The sequence below is a fragment of the Dermacentor albipictus genome, chromosome 9 (genome assembly GCF_038994185.2).
Source record: "Dermacentor albipictus isolate Rhodes 1998 colony chromosome 9, USDA_Dalb.pri_finalv2, whole genome shotgun sequence".
In the NCBI taxonomy this organism is placed as follows: Eukaryota; Metazoa; Arthropoda; class Arachnida; order Ixodida; family Ixodidae; genus Dermacentor; species Dermacentor albipictus.
In genome coordinates, this window is record NC_091829.1 from 5,309,884 (window position 1) to 5,330,534 (window position 20,651).

The window sequence follows — 20,651 nt, forward strand, 5'->3', positions numbered from 1 at the left end:
CGGAGCCCCGAAAAGCACGTCCATTCGCCACCAAATCCAATCCACCACTCCAGGCGGATGCTCGGAGGCGAGCGCCATCTGGCGGCGGTGCAAAGAACCCAGCGCGGCGCGCGCACCTGTGATCAGCTGGCCCATGCATTGGGCAAGAGAACAACCAGGCCGCAGCAACCACGGTCACGAAACCCGGCGAGGTTCGCAAAGGCGCCTCTTTCAATGAACCGATTGAGCACATCGATTCACCCACCTCCTCCACCTGAAGAGGCGAGGAGAGATAGGAATCCCCGATGTGGTCATTTGAACATCAAAACAATGTACCTAAACTATATACAAGCAGCAATCAAGTTCACCGTTGAAGTGAAATCTGAAGGCCAACTGCCGTTATTGGACACTTTTGTGCAGCGAGAAGGGCCAATCCTGTTATTCAAGGTGTTTAGGAAGCACACTCCCACTGGCCGCTACCTAAACTACACATCGGTGCACCTTGCTTCGCAAAAGAGGTCTGTTGTCGGCTCTCTTCTTCGTCAGGCGAAAAACGTGTGCACAACAGCGGAAGACCGCATGGCGGAAAATGCACTTGTTCGGAGGGATATTAATGGCTTGTGCATACCCTGAGTACTTCATTGACTCAGTAGGGCGCCAGCTGGCTCGCACGGTACCCACTCAGCCTGGACCCCCCGAAAGACGGGCTTAGATTCGGCACGTCCCCGGCATAAGCGAGACTCTTGCACGCGTCCTGCGGTCATATGACGTGCAGGCTGCGCACGTGCCCTCCCGGAAACTTAGACCCGAGCTCGTGCATGTGAAAGACCCTTTGGAAAAGGACGAGTTGCCAGGCGTGGTGTATGTCATTCCGTGTGCGGACTGTCGGTATGCCTACGTCGGTGAAACCGGCAACTTCAAAACAAGGCTTACGCAGCCCATGAATGACGTCCAGAAACGACACGTTGCATCGAATGCCTTGGCCGAACACTGCGCAACCACATCACATAAGATTAATTGGGAGAAATCTCGCGTGATTGCCAAGGAACGAAATCATTCTTCGCGTCTTTATCTTGAATCTCTAATCATCCAAAGCACGGCGCACACTCTTAATCGCAACGAAGGCAATCTGCCGCCCATGTAAGCAACGAAGCATGTAAGCAACGAAGGCAATCTGCCGCCCATGTAAGCCAGTCATGTTTTGAGACACACATAAAAAGAGACGCCAGCTCTGCCGCCTGTTTCATTGTGAAAAAGGCTCCCGTGGGGGAGCCGAAACGTAAATAACTATTTTAAACCATTTTGGTCGGTGTCCAGACCTTTTCCTTTTAAGTATGCATCATCCCGACCAGACGGGCTTCCGTCATACTCTCAAAGTTATCGCATGTACGTTCGACCGACGCTGGAATTTGGGTGCATGCTATTCTTTGGTGCGTCAGCATACAAGATTAACCTCCTGGTTTTTCTAGCGCGGGAGGCTCTTCGTAATTGTTTTGGTTTACCAAAATTGGTTGCTGACAATATTGTATACATGAAGAAGCACGACTGCCTGCCTGCTCTCCCCGGCCGATTTCGCATTCTAACAGATAAAAATAAACGTATTTAAACATTTTTAAATATACTTTGAGGCGATTGCAATTTGTGTTTATTAGTGAAACGAGGGCGTTTTTCGATAAGCATTGGTCCCGCTTACGAAAACCTCAGGTTTTGTTTCTACAAGCCGAGCTAGATTCACTAAACGTTAATGTACGCAAGATCATTTGCCCACATAAGCCCTTGCCTAATATAAAGATTGAATTTGATATTTCCATCGAATGCAAAACTCTTCCCCACTTCATATTTAAAGGACATGCTACAAGATAATTTAACGCAATTGGAAATAGATCCCGTGATCGCGACTGATGCGTCAATGAGAGAAGAAAGCGGGTGTGGGTATTTCCTCCGAGTCACTATCCTGGTCATATGCCTTGCACCATCCGGTATTCACAGCCATATTTCTGGCTGAACTTTCCGCCATTAGCTCTTCGAAAACTTCCTTCAAATTATTCAGCAGTGGCTATAGTGACTGATTCACTGTCAATATGCACATCACTTCATCTTCAGACATTACAGTAGCCAATACATTTAAATCATCAACCCCTACGAACTTGAGTCTGGTGCGGTTGGTATGGGTTCCCGGCCATAGCGGTACATACTTAAATAGCAGACACACGTGCTCAGAGATCTCTCGATGGACTAGTTATGTCCGTTATGCCTATACTTCGGCTTATGTGACTGCGGCTAGGTTTAAAAAGTTTTCTTTTCCAAGATTCTACAAAACTGAAAATCCAAACGTCAGAATTTAATCATTTGTCTTTTTCGTACGACAATAAATGGTGTCCTGCAGGTAAATTAGAAATCTCCATAACAAAATACTACTCTACCGCATCCCACCATTAAATTTTTGCTTATACAGGACCGGTCAGGCACCGTACTCCCTGTGTCCTGCTTGCTAGGAACCCGTAAACATTGTTCACCATCTTCTAGCATGTCGTCGATTTAGAAATCAGAGGAAGACATTAGGATTTTCATTATCAGAATTGGGTATTTCTTTACCCACTCAAAATATCCTTTCCTTCGGGAATTCTTCATAGGGCTTTAGCCACAGGGACATTTGCGTGGCCATTTGCGAGGCCATTGATAACTATCTCTGTGACACAAGACAGCTGCCATCTTAATTATCGAAATCAGTATGTGGATAGTTCATTAAATCGCTGATAGCGTGTTGGAAATGATTGTAATGCCTCCAAAAGGCGCCACAATATTTGCTCCTTGTATAATTACAAATATTTTTATTTCTGCATCTACCAGGTAAATTTCCTAATTATCATAAGCGTTGTACTTGACCGTGATTTACTTTCTTCGTTTAGGCTTTTCTCTCTTCCCCTCCTTTAACCGCCGGCTTCTTGGTCAATCCCCCGTAGCGGGTAAGCGCCACGACTGAGGAGCGAGCAAGCAAGCGGCAGGCAAGAACGATACGAACATGGTGAGCGTTTCTAAAAGTGTGCGCTCTACTTTCACGCAGTACGCACTCCGCGGAGATTTGCGAGCGCGAAGTGTTCGCGAGGAAAGCCATCCGTTTCTCCTCGACGCGTGGGCAGCGCGACGGCGCCGCCGAAGGTGTCGCGCGCGACTCGTTTTCAGAAATCATTGCTCGGTTGCTCTTATCGTCCTCCAGACTCGAACCTTGTTGTTTGTTAGCGACCTGCGATAGAGCGTAACTCACGCCGTTAAGACTTGTACGGCATTTATCTCTTCGGTGACTTTAACCTTCCTTCTATCAAGTGGACGCAGTTGGCGTCGACCTTTTTTCTGACTTGGGTGCATTAACATTAGGTGCCAATCTGCCACAGGTCTTCAGTCGGCCCACTCGTGATTCTGATATACTGGACTTAGTTTCAAACCCAAGAACTGTTCAAAATATAACATATCTAGGTAGTTTCAATGACCATAAATAAATAAAAGTAAAAGTCCCGTCCCGCCAGAGCAAAAATAATTCGAGATTATAACAAAGGAAATTACAATAACATTAATGCTGAACTTGAAACATTTCTTGGCAGTGTAATAGTTACTCCTTTCCTTAACCGACCAGTTAGATATATAACTGGGCTTTCTTCAACGACAAGTTAATGTCGCTTGTTAGTGAACACGTTCCGTTAATAAAAATAGCAAATGATAAACGTAACCCGTGGTTCGCGAAGTCATTTAGCAGACTGAGAAATGGGAAGAAGCGATTGTACGCACCCGCAAACGCGCGTGCACTCCAACATCTTGGGAAAAAACACTTTTTGAAGAGCTTCTGTGTTCTGCAGTGCAAGCTGCCCGAGACGAGCATTCTTCTCACTATTTTCTATCACTGCTCACAACACAGACATATTGGGAATCAACGTGTCCGGACTGACACGACAGCAACATCTTGCATGATGACAACCACATTCCTATTCCAGACCGACTGTCCTAACGTGCTCAATACATTATTTTCATCAATATACCATAGAAGACCATGTGCTTGAGGTTAACTGATCTTGACTGCTCAATTTTGCGCCCATCGACATCTCTGTCGACGGCATCGCATCCATTATAAATAATCTGAAAGTGTCCTCATCAGCAGGTGTTGATGAGAGTAACTCAGAGATTCCAACAAACACGATATTAGTCTCGAGCAAAGCATGATATACATTCCGGCAATCACTATCGACAGGAAAGCTTCCCCACGACTGGAAAATCCTGAAGGGCGTTCCCGTCCTTAAAAGTGGCAATAGAAATTCGCTCCTGATACACAAACCATTTCCATAACTTCTATCTGCTGTAAGAGGCTACATCATATCATCGCCTCCCATATTTACGATCATTTAAAGCACGATAACTTTTTCCTTCGAAACCAAAGTGTAGTTAGGAAGGGTTTATCGTGCCAAACTCAACTATTTGGCTTCACAACTGAATTACATTTTAACCTGGACCAAAAACCCTCAAATTTACTGCATTCTAGATTTTTCAAAAGCCTTCGATCGCGTAGCTCACTGCCGACTAACTTCTAAACTATATTATTTGTGCTTAGGTTCACTAACGCTATCTTGGGTCCGCAACTTTCTTACCAATCGGCAGCAGTGCACCGTTAATGTTTCCTCTAGTGTGCCGTAGGGCAGTGTCCTCGGTCCACTACATTTAATGGCGGAGCTGTTTAAAGTGACACTAAAGGTAAATATTCAGTCAAGCTAAATTGATAGATTAGGGCTCGAGAATATATAAGGCGTCAATATTATCGCGAACAGAGCCTTAGTAATCGAGAAATTGAGGTAAATGCAGGACATGAGTAGAGACTCCCGGCACATTCAAGTACTTGGTCGATCACTAAAGCAGTTCTTCTTTAAGTTCCGTTACTAGTACTCAGCCACTCGTTGCAAAAGAACGTCATTGTGTTGTATTCTAAGACGAAATAAAATGCCGTTTGTACATTTCCATTTCATCCTTAGATAAATAACTCATTGAAATTACCCTTCACAACGACGCGAGCGGTCGAAAAGTTTCGTTTTCGTTCGACTCTGCGCCGCCCACGCTTCCGCGTTTCAGTACTTTCCTGATCGCATAGTACTGCACTGGTTGTGCTGGCTCGCGAAACTCGCGCAAATTGCAAGTAGCAGAGAGTTCAACTTCCATGTGATGTCGCGGGACGCCCGAACGGTCTGCGCTACTTGACCGAAAAGCAGCTGCAGCGGCGAATCCACCGTTCTGTCTTGGCTCGGTACCGCCGTCTGTCGGGCGCCGTTTTACTCACCGACGGCAGCAAAGGGTGGTGATGGCGTATGCAACGTCACCACCCCCGCGGTTGGGTGGCGGGAGATTTGAACTTATAAAGGGTATTCGGACCCTTCAGATGCAATTTTCTAGTAAGCTAAGTCTTTTCTTGGCACGAAACAAGCGTTGTGAGGTTTCTGGAATGGTATTTAAACAGCCCACGTCGATTTCGTATTTGCCTTTAGTGTCCCTTTAAGCTTTTAGTTCCGCCGTGGAACTTTACCAAGACTCAGCCCAGTTGTGCGCCGCCTCGCGTTGCCTAGCAACCACCTGCACCCGTCGCGCGTAGGGCGTAGTCGTGGCGTCACAGGCGAGTAAAAGCTCGGAACAGCCGGCGCGGCGACGCACCTCGCGCCTCCTCTACTCCGTGAGTACGTGCTGCTGCCACAGGAAGAAGCGGCTTACCAGGAAGAGCGCCGTACTGCCAAGCGAGAAGCGATGCGTCGCCGCCGAGCTGATCCGGAATACCGCGCCGAATTTGCGGCTGAGAAGAGGCGACGCCGAATCGAAAATCCCGAGTTTTTGTCCAGGGAACGCGAGAGTCGGCGTCTGAACGCTTGACGTCGCCGACAAAGCGATCCCGGCCTGCGACTGCTCGAACTTCCAGCGTCAAGCCCGCCGAGACAACTTAGCAAAACCTAGCATATAACCTTGCAAAACCTGGAAACAACTTAGCGAAGCCTACCAACAACTTAGCAAAACCTATAGCATAACCTCGCCATATGAAACAACCACGTAAAAGCCACGTATCACAAGCTCCGCTGTTGACTCCAACTTTGCACCACTATAGCACAAGGTGCGCGCGTTTCTGCCTACGTCTGTATAATTTACCGCGTGATTACTAGTACAGATGACCACGTAAAGTGTTAAAATGAACTTGACCTTATTAGCAATTGGCGAGGCACATGGCTGATGTCGCTTAGTCCAAATAAATATGTCAAGAAGTGTATTTCACTCGCCAACATTTGAATTCAAGCTTTTCATACTATATTATTGACAACTGTGTGTATGAAGCTACTTTCAAACATCTAGGCGTAACTCTGGCATCTAACCTTCACCGCACTACACATACAAACAACACCCACGACAACGCTTCCCGGTCTTGAAGCTATTTACGACAAAACTTGCGTAAGACGTCGACTAATGTAGGGCCATTAGCTTATCTAACGTTTGTTCGCCCTAAACTTGGATTTGTTACTTCAGCATGTTCCCCTCATTACATTTATTTAACTCCTTGCCTTCACGGGCATCTGTGGTAAAAGAGACGCCTTTATTTCACCTGCCCTTTCACGTATCATCCACTTGTGGAACAACCTTCCCGATATCGTTGTAGCTGAAGCTCACGAAGAAAGATTCCGTCACAACATAAACATGCATTTATAAATGCGGTTTATTCGGACATGTGTACATATACAACAATGTATCATGCCAATGAAATGAGGCAAAAGGAAACAGACAAAGCATGTTTCTTGACTAGGCCTACATCCCGGTTCGTAAGGATACGGGTCACCTGTGAGGTCGGCAAAGAAACGTACAAATAAGAGCGCATTTCAAATACATCGCATATATAAATTTATCAAAAACTTTTACCAATTACATGCTAACACTCGCAATAAACGTAATGAAATATAAACATTTCATCTTGTGTTAATATAATCAATGAGCATAAGCAAATCAAAAGGCGAATGCTTCAACGAAATTTCAAGTAAGTCTAAACAGTGTGCATAAAGTTACAAGTGGAGTGTAATGAAGTACACTTAAGCAATCGGACGTAGACATCGCAGGGGGTAGGATACGAGCACACGTAGAAAAAAGCACCGGCACACACACACACACGCACACACGCACACGCACACACGTAGAAAAAAGCTCCTGCACACATTCACACACGCACGCACGCACACACACGCACACACGCGCGCACAGACACACACACACACACACACACACACACACACACACACACACACACACACACACACACACAAAAGAACGCTTCAACCTGGGTCAAAAAGTAATCTTACTTTCTTTTTAAAATGGTGTACAGATCTGCGCAATTGTGCAGTTTCCACTACAGAAGGAAAACCATTACATATTTCTATTATTTGCTGATCTAGTGATTGAGTGCCATAATGTGTCCTAGGTCTAATCGAAACAAGTCAGATTGTTCGTAAGTTATAGTGACTGTCATGGCTGAGCTACATATTGCTGAATGAAAAAAAGTCTTGTTTAATACGATGATAGATAAGGACCATTAGTTTAAACTTATAGCACTCGGTAAAAGGCATTACGCGAAAAACAGAGAATAAGTTATTATGGCTACCTTGCCTTTTTGTTAATAGCTTCAATGCTTTTTGTCGCATGATTATAATTTTTTTTTGTATCGGTCTTATTACACGTGCCCCAAACTAAGTTGCAGTATGTGATGTGCGAATGAACAAGTGAGAAGTATAGCTGCTTTGCTACAGAATATGGAAGATGATGATTAATGCGGTTAATAACACCTAAGGATCTAGCCATTCTTATTTTGATGATGAGTGACATGATGAGACCAGCTCATGCCGTTGTCGGAAGTGTACACCCAGAAACTTGCAAGTGCTATTACGTGCGATTTCTGAATCATTGAAATAAAGCTTTGGGTTGTGCTTTATTGCTTTGTTTTTTTGCTTGGAATACTATGGAATTGGTTTTTTTAACGTTTAATGTCAATTTATTTACAGTCAGCCAAGCATATGTAATCTGTCAAGCCACACATTTGCTTGCTGCTCAAGTTCATTTAGGTCTGAGCCAGAAAGAAGACATTAGTATCGTCAGCGTATAGGATAATGATAATCTTTTTACTTTAACTTCTTGCGTGTATTTTTCGTATTTTCACTATGGAGACTTTCGGCTTGTGTACACTTGATTCTTCATTGTATCATTATTATCAAAGCATTATTTCTAAAACTGTACGTTCTCTATACCAAGTAATATTTCGAAGCTTCCCTTACCCAATGGCCATTCTTCGGGCCTGTCAGGTATCTTGAATGAATGAATATCACGACCCACTCACCTTGTGAAGGTGGATGACCAGCGAAGCTGTTTGGCACGCGGCACAGAGCTGACACAGCTTTTTCGAAGAAAGGCACGCACTGGTGACCTTTGTGTACAATCGCGGGGACGACGGGACCGGCGCCCCGAGGAGGACACACGTGACCTTTCGGCGCCACCACGGCAGCGCGGAAGTGTCTGACACGCGTATTTGGACCCAAGATATTAAACTTCCATGCAAGTTGGTGGAGTGCTTGAAACCTGCTTCACCTCCGTAGCGGGTCGGCCCTGTATCTCATGGATCGGCCCCCGGCTTTTGTACACACAGCGCAAAAGAATGCACGGAACCGTAGCCATAAATAGCTTCGCTGTAAAATAAATAAATCGATGGATACAGTTAGGCACTGTCCTGTTTTAGCGCGCTGCCCTGCTCCCGAAATGAACCAGCTGGCCCATAGTTTTACGGCACCTGATGCGTCCGTATGATCGCTATTGCAGTAAAATGGCGCCGGAAAGGTGCAGCCTTACAGGACACGGGCATCATGGCAAAATGTTCAATGCTGCCGGCATGATGCTTCTAGTGTAACATAGGTAACGGCGTAGTGCGCAGAACTACTACAGTATGAAACTTGGAATTCAGGGAAACGTACCCAGGCAAATCTCGTGTTCCGTAAACTTTTCTAGTCTGACTGCACGCAAGAAAAAGAAAGTGTAATTATAAAGCCTATTGACCAACGATAGTATTTTCGACTTTTGTTAACGTTATATATGTGTGTTGCACTGCCCCGTAAGACCGAGAAGTGGCATGCTCGTGCATCCATACCCCGTCAAATTAGCCTAAATTCTATCACTGGAATGCGTACAGCACCGCGTGGTCAGGCGTATTCACTCACGCTACGCGCATCGCACAAACGCGCACATTTAAAATGGAAAAGCGATAGCAACCTGACTAGGCCCAACTCGTGGCGGCGAGCAGATCTAGCAGCTTTTTGTCCAATGTTCTCAACTAATCATATACAAAACGTACACGCTGAACTATAATGCTTGACGTTTATGATTAATTCAATCAAGCTGGGATCGAAGTGCATTCAGAATAGCGTGCATCTTCTTGGTCTAGCTGAACAAGTTCGGAAGGCAAGGTTGAGGTCGACTGATGAAAAGCTTGCGCACACCTGAAAGTATAGCAGGAAACTATTCATCCCGAGCCCGTGGTCTTCGGACGAATTCAGATGCGCTGCTTTATTTGCGAGGAACCCACGGCGTGCGCAGCCTCGTGCTGACGTTTCGGGGAGTCTGCGCGGGCCGCTGCCAACTGCGCGCGTTTGCCGCAGGGGCCGCCCCCCGGCTCGGGACGCGTTCGCTGCAGCGGTGCCGCCACCGTGGGTGCCCCACCGGAGTGCGCGCACCAGCCGCAACACCTCGCCGCCGGTGAGGCTTGACGGCGCGCCATCGACGTCGCTAACGACGGGCGAAAGTGCAAGCGTTCGAAGACGGAGCGTGCTGGGCTAAGACCACATTCCGAAGAAAGTATACGTGCTTGGTAACCGCTATTATACGAAAAAAATAAAAGAAAGCAGGAAAACGTTATGCGGTATAGGTTGGCCGCATAATGTAGTCGGCATTTTCCGGGTGGAATAATCTAGCTTTTTTTTTTTTAGAAACGTGGCACATAAGAAAGAGAGTGAAGATTTTCAGTAAGCAAATATATGAAATCATCTTAGGACGATGCCGCACCAGAAAGGGAATAAGCTACATAAAAATACCGAACTAAATACCGTAAATTATTATATTCGCTATAGATATACTGAGGGGGCCATATGGTAAACGATTTATACGCTCCCGCACACTTTGATGACAATTCGGAGTATAGTTGAACCAGTTGAATTCAGTTCCACTTGCAGTTTACTAGAGAAAATTCTGTTAAGAGGGACGCTTAAATAATAAGCGACAAGTAAAACACCCCAAAAGTGTGCGATAATGACGATAACAATATAGGAGTGTTTAGTGACGAGAAACGAAGAGGCTCGTGGACTAAGGCACACTTAGCAATGATCATACAGAAAAAAAAATCAGTTTCGCCGTAAGGGCGAAGCAGCGAATACGATAGCAGCATCTTAGAATGTTACACGAAGTGTCACACTCGTAGCTGTATACTGGCAGTATGAATTGAAGCAAACGTAATCTAAGTAAAAACGAGCTCTTGTGCTAGGGGCCCTCTGTTTGAATCCTGCCGTCGGACAATTTCATTTAAGTTTATTAATAAAGGCTAACGTTTTTCTTAGCGAATTTTTCTTACAGATAGCGGAGGTGGTGCATAGCCCTTCCGATGAAAGTGCATGATTTTAAGGCTTGAGCTCAGTTATTGTTTCGCACTTTTAGTATTTAGGTCTGAAAAAATTTAAGATGAAAGGCATGCACTGTCGGTGTTTTGTTTCATGTCTTCTTTTTGGGCTACCATTTTTTAAATCTTAAAGGGCCCCTGAAACGGTTCGGACAAATTTTGTAGACGCGTAGGGTACAGCCTAAGTAGAACATTCGCACCACAATTTAAGTGAAGCGTTACGTATTAATGGAGGTACAAGCGATTAGAAGTTACCCTCCTCCCTAGCCATGCTTTTCCTCCTCAACTCATTCGCCGAGCAATCGGGGCTAAGCTCCGCCTTGACTGGCTCTGCGTCACGATGCGACGTCACATCGTCCACTTCCGGTTGTTTTGGAGCTCGCCTCCGCCCGCGCGAGACCTCTCCGCTAGCCGCTTGACCGTCGACCCCAAGCGAGAGCTATCGAAGCAGCGTGCGTTGCGAGCATTCTATCGTAGCGCCGAACGTGTCTTGTATTCCGGTAAACACAGGCAAGCTGGTCATATCGACAAATGACTGGAGGCATAAACTCAAGCTGATGAAGGAACTTTAGCGTAGACGTACGTGAGTTGCCTGATCGGTCTGCACGGTCCATACACTTGTTGGCGCAGCGCTTAACCAGCCAAACAAAACGCTAATATTGCTCTAACCAAGTGTAAAACATTTTAAACATTTATAAAAACAATGTGTTGATGATTACACTCCTGCGAAAAATATACACCAGCAGCAAAGAAGAATACACTTCGTTGCTGCTACTGTGTATGGTTGAGCTCTGTGCCACCAGGTGGCTGCACCGTGCAGACCATTCACATTTGCCCTTCTGCTCATCTCATGGCTCATCCCGTTGCGGCACAGTAAAGTGGCCAAACTCTGTCCCCTTGCGCTTGCGTTTGCCCTAATACCGGACTCGCGAAACGCTATTGCGTTCGTAATCTTCCTGTGTAAAGAGACGGCCACAAACGCGCAAATCCTGGCGCCGATCGGATAGCGGCAGTCCGATGCGCAGCAGCCAGTTCGCTCGTACGCTGCCTTGCAGAGGGACACGATGTCGCAGCTTGACATATTGCCAGTCGCTACGTTTGTAGGCAACAAAGTCGAATCATAGTGCTCGCGAAAAGGTTGAGACCGACTCTGACCGCGGAGCTCTCGTCAAAATGGAGTACGTTGTAACACAAGCAGAGGACACTTGTGTGCCGGAAGTGCTTAAGTGTGCTGCAAAATTGTTCTTGTGCATTCTCTTTATGTTGCTTTCTTTTCATAAAAACAAATTAACTAACATTCCAACTATTACGGAGATCATTTGTTTACCATAAAGTTGTAAAAATTATGATAACGCGCCCTTGTCAGCCAATCGGATAGCTCGCCCCACTAACGTCATATGGGTGATTTCGGTCATATGGGTAGGGGTGGCTTAAAATTCCGCCGAGCAGTGTGCTGCGATCGGCAGCGATGTGCATTTTTAAAACCTTATAATAAATTACACGCTTGACGCGGGACACTTAGATGTGCCAATTAATGATCAGAAGGACCTACTCTAACGACTCAGTACGTTTGTAGAAAATCGTCAAAAGCGTTTCAGGGTCCCTTTAAGGAGTAATTTTGTCACGAATGTATGGCCTGGCATGAGCAACTTTAGTGATAGAATGGTGTGGTAATAAAACCGGCATATACCGCATGTGATATATGTGGCATATAGCATACATATACCTGAATATATGCGGAACCTCACGGCTACGACGACGACGGCGAAAGTTTGCTTGAAGTGTATATAATTGCTATCGCAATAAAAGAACTTAGACAAGTACGGTTTCGCCGCGGCAAACTTTGGGATATGTGAGACAATTGTAGGTGAGCTATACACAGGAGGAAAATAATTGGAATAAATAGGTAGGGTCGCCTCGTTATCGAAGCTGTCTAAACAGGAAGCAGCGTCCGTTGGTATGTCGCTAAGCGCAAGGATCACTCCCACTGTTGCGAAAAGTGTGCCCCGACAGACTCGGACGTCTCGAGCGCGCACGCGGCGCCCCAGGGGACGACGCGGCGCCGGCCGAGCAGCTGCGCGTGGACGGCGTGTCGAGCCGGCCGCTGCCGGCGCTGATGGTCGCCGGGCTCGCGGCCGGAGCGGCGCTCGGCTTCGCCGTCCGCGCCACCGACAACCGGTGGACCAAGCGGCAGGTCGTCTACGTCGGATTTCCGGGTAGGCTTTCTCGGCAACGAATGGCCGCTCAGCCGATGGCTGCATAGAGAAACAAAGCGCATCCTTAACGATGAATACAGGCTAATCCGACTTACAAAGGTATTTGCCGTACTACGAACGAGAAGCGTGCATTCCGCGAATCGCATGTTCGAATAGAGGCCCGCAGAAACATGGCGTAGTGACGCTTCCTTTCACCGACTCGATTGCGCGCAGCGCGCGCCTTTTTATTTTCGCCCAATGGTTGATGTTACGGTTTTCTTGTGATACATTCTCGGAATGCGCGAATTATGTGCACGGCTATGCGGTGCGAATAAAATACGAGGGCAGTGTGTGTTCTATGGGTTACCATTCTGGCATAGCGCAGCACCAACCTTCCCAGCAGTTTAGCTCGCAGGAACCAAATGCAATGTATCATATATTTTTGTTCACTACTGTGTTGCGTCGTGACGGGTGACATGTAGTAGGTAGGCACAAAGACCTCTTCATAAAATAGCGCATTGCATTCGACGGCTTTGTTGATTTTCCGGACTTATATTTTGGCCACCACGTGCTTGTGCTATCGGTTCACTGTAACACAAATGAGTACGGAATCTTTAGACGCACATGTCTCCTCTCGACGAGCTTCGCCTCCGCTCTCCTGGCATCCCGGCGTACGCGCATCCGCCCGATTCCTGTCAACGAGTGAGGCGTAAACAAAAGTGTGCGGTATATTCCGTCCAATAGATTACAAAGTGCGCGTCGGATGTGCGTGTTTAGCGTTGTTCTGCCCGCGCCTTCACGCGCCCTGCCCCGTGTCGCTGGTGAGCACTTGTGGCGTCTGGTACGTCCGTGGCCCGGATCACTATTTTCTAGCGAACGCCACGCGCGCAGGCGAGCTGTTCCGCCGCATGATATCCGGCGTCAGCCTCCCGCTCGTCAGCGCCGGCGCCGTGGCCGCGCTGGGCAGCAGCCGCCCGCCCGCGCTGGGCCGCGTCGCCCTGTGCGCGCTGGGCCTGTCGCTGCTCTGCAAGTGCCTGGCCGCCGCCGGCGCGCTGGGCCTGGCGGCCTTTCTCTCTCCGGGAAACACGGTGCGGCTGGACGTCGAGGCGCCCAAGTCCAGGCCGAGCGTGAGCCTCTCCAATGTCGCCATCGACAGACTGCTGGACTTCGTGAGGTACGTGAGCGCCACGCAAGAAGAAGAAACTTAAAGAATAGTCCGGCAGTTCTTGCTGTGGTGGCCTCAGGTGACGGCTCGAAGTCCTTGGACTCGAGCGGCATCTTCGGCTTGCCGGACGGCCCAGAGCTGGTCTGCCAGCTCTGAACTTTTGATAGCCGCCTCCCAGCGGCGGCGACGCCTACGGAGAAGGTCCCCGGCGACTCCCGCATCCGGGGCGGCATCGCGAAGAAGCGAGCTCGGTCCTTCCCGTCACGGAGGAAGGAAACTAAGGAGAGGCCCTACCCCCTCCGCGCGCTAGGAGAAAAGTGTGGCGGAAATGACGTAGTAGGTTCTCATTCTTTTGCTGCTTTTTAATTTTTTTTGCTGTATGGCCACGCCTTTTGGGCCACAATGGCGGCGTTGTTCTGATTTTGAGCGCTCACATGTGTTGCCCTGGTAGGTTTCGTGCCGTGGCAAAGGCGCTGTGTGGGCGGGTTTGCGTTAGTCACCGTGTCTTGTTGCGCTGTGTTACCTGCACCGTGCTCTGCCGGATGTTGCGCGAGCGCTCCGCGCGCGAAACCGCGCGCAGCGCGGCGTGGTTTCGCGAAACATGTAAACAAGAGAGAAGGGTGGCACAAAAGGCGGAGCATCGCCATGAGCAACGCTAACTTCCGGCTTCACTTTTGCTTCACAAAGAGTGACGTCAGGGCCTCTCCTTAGTTTCCTTCCTCCGTGCTTCCCGTACTCTGGCAACGGACGCCATTATGGACGCGTCGCGAACGGAGCTGGTTTGATTACCGTTGTAGCCGGCACACTCCCAGAGCATGTGTCGCAGCGTTGCTCTCAGTCCGCATGTTTTACACGCGTCTGTTGAATATAAACGCGGATAGCAGTGGTGTAAAATAGCGGGGCTAGGGTAGGTGTGTGTCTGGAGCAAGCGTAAAGTTACGGCCTCGTTCCTGTTCAATTTATCGTGCGGTGGCGGGAATGCGCGTCTTTCGAGTCTGTAGTGTTAGGTGAGGTCTCTGAACGTGGTTAGGCGATCGCCCTACGCCCAGTGTGTTTCTTGTAATCCGCTTTTTTTCCCCATCGAAAACTGCGTGTGACATTCTTGTTCTCTTGCGACTGAAATTCAGCTGAATTCAGCAGACTGAATTCAGCGTCACTCATAAACCCGGACAATTACATATAGTCGATCCTAATCGTACCGCTTTTAAAAGAACCATCTATAGTAGTTACTGCTCTCTAACCAAGCCTTGTTTATGCCGCGGTGCGTTCGCAGCAACCACACGTTTAAGTCATTTAGTCCAACTCATCTGGCGACCGCTGTCAGGATTTGGGGCTCAATCCCATCGTTCGTAACCCGTTGTCAACATTGGAGTCCGGCATGAAGTAGAAGGTAGCTGGCCCATGCCGTCGTCCAACTTATCCACGCTGAGGACGTTGAAAGGGAAGGACTGCTTCTCATGGAGAACGAGGAATATGGGTTTATTTACAGTATTTACATGCAGTTCATCAGTCTAACCTGACTGCTTGAGAGCGTGTCTCAGTCTAACATGACTGCTTAACAAAAGTCTACCGAGCATCCGCACAACAGCCGTTTATAAACACTCGGTCCTCCCCTGATTCCAAGGTGGCGGAAACGTTCGGCCAGGCATCGCAAACACGCCGCCTCTCCGTGGGACAGCGCGCGCGCACACGCGCGCGCACACACACGCACACGCACACGCACGCACACGCACACACACACACACACACACACGGTCCGAAACCGATGTCACATGAATTTCGTAGAACTCAGAGCGGACCCTCGCAGTGCGCCCGGGTAGCCATTGTCTTGCGTCTTGGTCGGCGCGTGGGAAGAGGTCTCCGACGACGTTCCCGCGGCAACTCCCCCACTCATAGCAGGTCAGGTCAGCGTTGGTGGGTTCGGTAACAATAGTTGTCATTATTCAAGACTAGCGCAAAATAGCAGGGACAAAGACAGAGAAGTCGACAGGACGAGCGCTAAACATCAACTGGTTTTTTACTGCGAGCGAAGGTACATATATACATTTCGTTGGTGCATGCGCACACAGTGTAAAAACAGTACAATCTCTTTTTAATCAAAATGTGGCAGACTGTTCTGTAGGTACATTTTTTTTTCTTCTTTGGACAAGGCAAGTGAAGCCGTGCTGACACAGTTATCATCTTCCCTGTCAATGAAAAAAACGTGAAAAGTGAATTTTTTAGGCCAATTTGACAAGCGCGTGGCAGCGTGCATAAAACAGGAAAAGCGTGTTGTGAGGTGTTTTAGATATGTCGATGATTTTATTGTGTTTGTGAATGTTGAAAACGAGAGCGACAAACCACAGGTTGTAAAAAGTGTTTTAGAAATTTTCAGTGAGTGTTCTGGCAAATTAAGGTTCACGCATGAAGTGCCGATGAACGGATGTCTCCAATTACTCGAGCTGTGTTTGTACTTTGGCACAGGGCACATCTGCTGGTCGTATCAGCCTCGCACAAAAAAGGAAATTCTAGCATATAATTCGGCTCACTCAAAATTGGTTAAGAGGGGCATTGCAAAAAATTGCCTGCGTGGTGCTCTCGAAAAGGCTGCCACCATAAAATTGAGGTTAGCTTGCAGATGCAGGTGCTCCGGTTGCAGAACGCCGGTTTTCCGACAGAGATCGTGACGGCTGTGGCGGAATGCCTCCTAAAAGAAATCAGAGCAGGTGGACGCCCTGGCGTAGCAGCCGAAAAAAGCTGCAAGAAGCTGAAACGTACAGCTATACCGTACGTGCACCAGCTATCGCACCGGCTGAGAAAAGTTGGTGAGAAGTGCGGCGTGGACGTGATGTTCACTGCCCCCGAAAAGCTGGTGCGCATGTGCAAAGCCGTAAACGAGAAGAAAAAACCGGTCTTCGCCATAAAACATGCATGCAAGTTTGTACCCTGCATTGTTGGGGTCGTATACCGCATACCCCTCTCATGCGGTAGATGCTACGTGGGGCAGACTGGCCGCTGCCTAAATGAACGGCTACGAGAGCACCGAACGCTGATAGATTCATTAGCGGGGGGCGGCCATTTGGCCATGCACTGTAAGCGATGCGGGTGCGTGCTTGCGTTTGACACCACGTGTGTGCTTGGCAGGGGAGGCACAAGGTGGGGGCGCGAGATTTGTGAGGCCTATCACATTGACAGGGAAGGTGATAGCTGTGTCAGCACGGCTTCACTTGCCTTGTCTAAAAAAGAAAAAAATGTACCTACAGAACAGTCTGCCACATTTTGATTAAAATGAGATTGTACTGTTTTTACACAGTGTGCGCATGCACCAACGAAATGTATATATGTACCTTCGCTCGCAGTAAAAAACCAGTTGATTTTTAGCGCTCGTCCTGTCGACTTCTCTGTCTTTGTCCCTGCTATTTTGCGCTAGTCTTTTGAATAATGATGACACACCAACTAGCCCAGCTTTATGCCTTGATAACAATAGTTGGCCCGCCGAACTCATTCTGTCACAACGGCGACGAGGCTAGAGCGTAACGGTGGCGGTTTCAGCACAAAGCCGGCTTCAAATGCATCCTTGCTGAAGCGACGGAGAGTGGAGGACGCGCGTATTGTTCCCGACACAAAGTCGACTCACCGTGGCTAGAGGTTGGCGGCGGCGCACCAGGAAGGTTGCGGCCACTGTCGCAACTGGCCGGCAAAACTTGCATTGCAGCTGGCCGTTCTTAACACCGCGAGCGACCGCTGCCACAGCAACGTTTTTCGTGATCGGCAAAGCACTAGGAATGTTTACTTTTCTCAGTTCTCGTTGCGTCTTCCCACACGAACTGGCAGCAAAAATTATTCATTTTGGTGCGGAAGCGAAATCCACGACACACCGCCAAGTCAGCTCGCAACCTTCGCACAGCTCGCAGCCACATATATGCCGGAGGAGCATCTCGGTTCGCAACAATAGCTGCGCTGTAATATTATTTCAGCTCTGAACGTGTCCGCAGAAATATCACGTCGCGGCGAAAAGCGTATCGAACCTCCGAAGTTGCTTCCTTAACACCGTGGAGGTCGCCCAAAATGTTTCAGCCGTTGTAACATATAATGCGCTAGTTGTGGTGATTAAGGATCTCATAACGACCCGACACAGTTAATTCAGTGGGTGTACTGCGTTGCGCACGAGTACACGCAGGTTCACCTGATTCCCGGCCGCATCCCTCGTAGCCACACTAAAATAAACAAACAAACAAACAAATAAATAAATAAATAAAATAAAATAAATGTGGTATAACGCCGTTAGCACACTGCTGGGATGCATACGCTCGATGTATGTAATCTGCACTGTCGCAGTAAAAGCAATGTTCACGGAAGCGAGCGTATGCGGAAGTGTAAACAGTGCGACGAACTACAGTGAACTATACACGGGCGCACTACGTACCACTATGCCACGTACATACATATTTTTAAAGAATTAGGAGCCAGGACGCAGAACCTCGGCGTCATCGCTTGAGATAAGCAGAGTCACCAAGTAATCCTACATCGACAAGCCATGGCAACGAGTCAACCAAGAAAAAGGAACCCTTGTACGGAAGTAAAGACGACCGCCCGATTCGAACTTTTAGGGCTCATTCACACCGGCGACTGACAGTGGTCGCGCGACCAAGTTGGTCGCAAATGGTCGCAAACGGTCGCCTTTCTCGAAAAGCGACCATTTTGGGCCAGTCGCTTTCTGCGCGATTTTTCAGTCGCGCGACCGTGGTCGCAAAACTGATAAACCAATCAGCGGCGCACCGGAAGTGATGTTTCGTGTGTCTACATCCGGCCTCCTCCGGCGTCGCGTTCAAATTCCGCGTAGATTCTGAGAGTTCTCGCTGAGAACGAAGATCTCCGGGATTGCGACTTGCGGGTCGCGCTCAGCCGGGCTTGCCGGTGTGAACATCAGTCGCCTTCGGTCGCTTTTTGATGGCGAGTCGCAAATGGTCGCGCGACCTCCTCAAGTCGCTGGTGTGAATGTGAGGCGACGCGCGTCGTCTCCGTCGAAGCCAATCGGACGCTTGGCGCTGACACAACGCGACGAGGCACGTGGTTGTAACGGCGAGTCGTCTTGGTGAAGCATCCCATTACGTGCGAGGCAGAGCGTGAGCACGACACTGGGCACACACAAAAAAGGGGGTCTCATTAACCGGAGACTTTCTAAAGCTTTTATATATGTGCACGGTGTCAACCAGGTGTATCTGACACCTGCTTAGGATGGTCTAAGGGGCGCTTTGCCTCAAGTATATTTATTTAGACGGCACAAAGAAAGTGTTCAATATGACCTTCAGACTTTACCAAGAAACCCATTCGGAAGTCAATGGACCACAAATGCACCGAAGCAAATTAACTTGATGAATGATATATTGTGGGAATAACTATCCATCTGGGAACTATTCTGGGAACATCAGTGGGACCTATATCTGGGAACATCGGTGTGCGATGGACATACGTAGAGCCAAAATGTCAAGCAATAATATATCAGTGTGCACGAAATGAGCAAGGCTTTAGGTTGCATGCATAAGTCCACAAGTGACAGCGTAGATAACGCAGCTAATGTAGGCGTCATGAGCGTCCCGTAGCCTTGCACAAGCACTCGTGCCGATAAACCTGCATAAATTAGGAGGCAAATTTTATATCGGCATTTTGTAGCTGACGTGTAACACCCCTCTGATGCAGCTTAACTCATCTAGTGAGACGACACACTTGTGACCTCATATGCGAGACCAGTGAGCAGATGCGAACTGCTCCAAAACGTAGCCGACCGAGCCTTGAAACTTTTTCTATTCTGATTTCGTCAGTGGTGGACGAAGAAATTTATATTGTTTCGCTTCAGTTTCATCTCGCGCAGAAATATTTTTTTGGTTAAATTTTGGTTCGACGTGCTCTCAATGATTCGTGGGACTTTGTACATGAATCTTTTTCTTTGGGTATACGTTTTTTGGTCAGAACGTACTTGAGGCCTTTTCTGCCTAAGGTCAAATTTTTTTGTTTCGTCCCATCACAGCGGGAATCAAACGCTTCAAATAATTTGTCATACTTTCATCTCGATAAATAAGTGCTACTACAGTGCACCTAACCAAATTCAAATAATCTCTTAACAGTGACACTTATATCCATGTATACATCCAAGTATTTATATTCTAGTCTGCCTGCCTGAGTATGCCTAGTATGCCTCAGTGTAACATTGATAACAGTCTAATGGTAGCGATGGCTGGGCTGGCAACATTGAACACCGGAAACATTGTGTACGTGCTTTAATTACTAAGCGAACTTGAACATTCTATTCCTTACGATTCACTCACGCGTAAACCCGCTTTTCGACATGAGTGACGTTCGCCGAGTCAATTTAGTTTGCTTGCCTGAAGAAGCCTTATACACTACATTATTTATTAAAAGGAGGCTCTTTTCTCGTTTTCATTGCAGAAACCTTTTCCCGTCCAACATCATTGCGGCGCACGTGTACACGGTACATTTTCCTCATTCACAAAACTTTTAGCTTTGCTTGTGTTTGGCCGCCACCAACATTGGATACGAAGGCAATGCATTGCCAGGTTGAGCGCTTATTAAAACGCACCATTATTATCGTGCATGAATGGAACATTGG

General features: G+C 47.9%; 1 protein-coding gene across 3 annotated transcripts in view; it reads left to right on the top strand.

Moving 5' to 3' along the window:
• Positions 1-2,942: 2,942 nt before the first annotated feature.
• LOC135906094 (adenosine deaminase-like) overlaps positions 2,943-20,651 on the top strand; it is a 102,902-nt gene continuing 85,193 nt past the window's right edge. Inside the window, exons 1-5 of one of the 3 annotated variants that reach the window (XM_070524897.1) lie at positions 2,943-3,004; positions 9,675-9,771; positions 12,685-12,900; positions 13,771-14,053; positions 20,471-20,513. In XM_070524897.1, the coding sequence (XP_070380998.1) occupies positions 3,002-3,004; positions 9,675-9,771; positions 12,685-12,900; positions 13,771-14,053; positions 20,471-20,513 (642 nt within the window). In that variant the 5' untranslated portion in view covers positions 2,943-3,001. Of the gene's footprint in view, positions 3,005-9,674; positions 9,772-12,684; positions 12,901-12,979; positions 13,000-13,627; positions 13,701-13,770; positions 14,054-20,470; positions 20,514-20,651 lie in introns of those variants that run through there. The other 2 variants (XM_070524899.1, XM_070524898.1) reach the window with 2 other exon arrangements.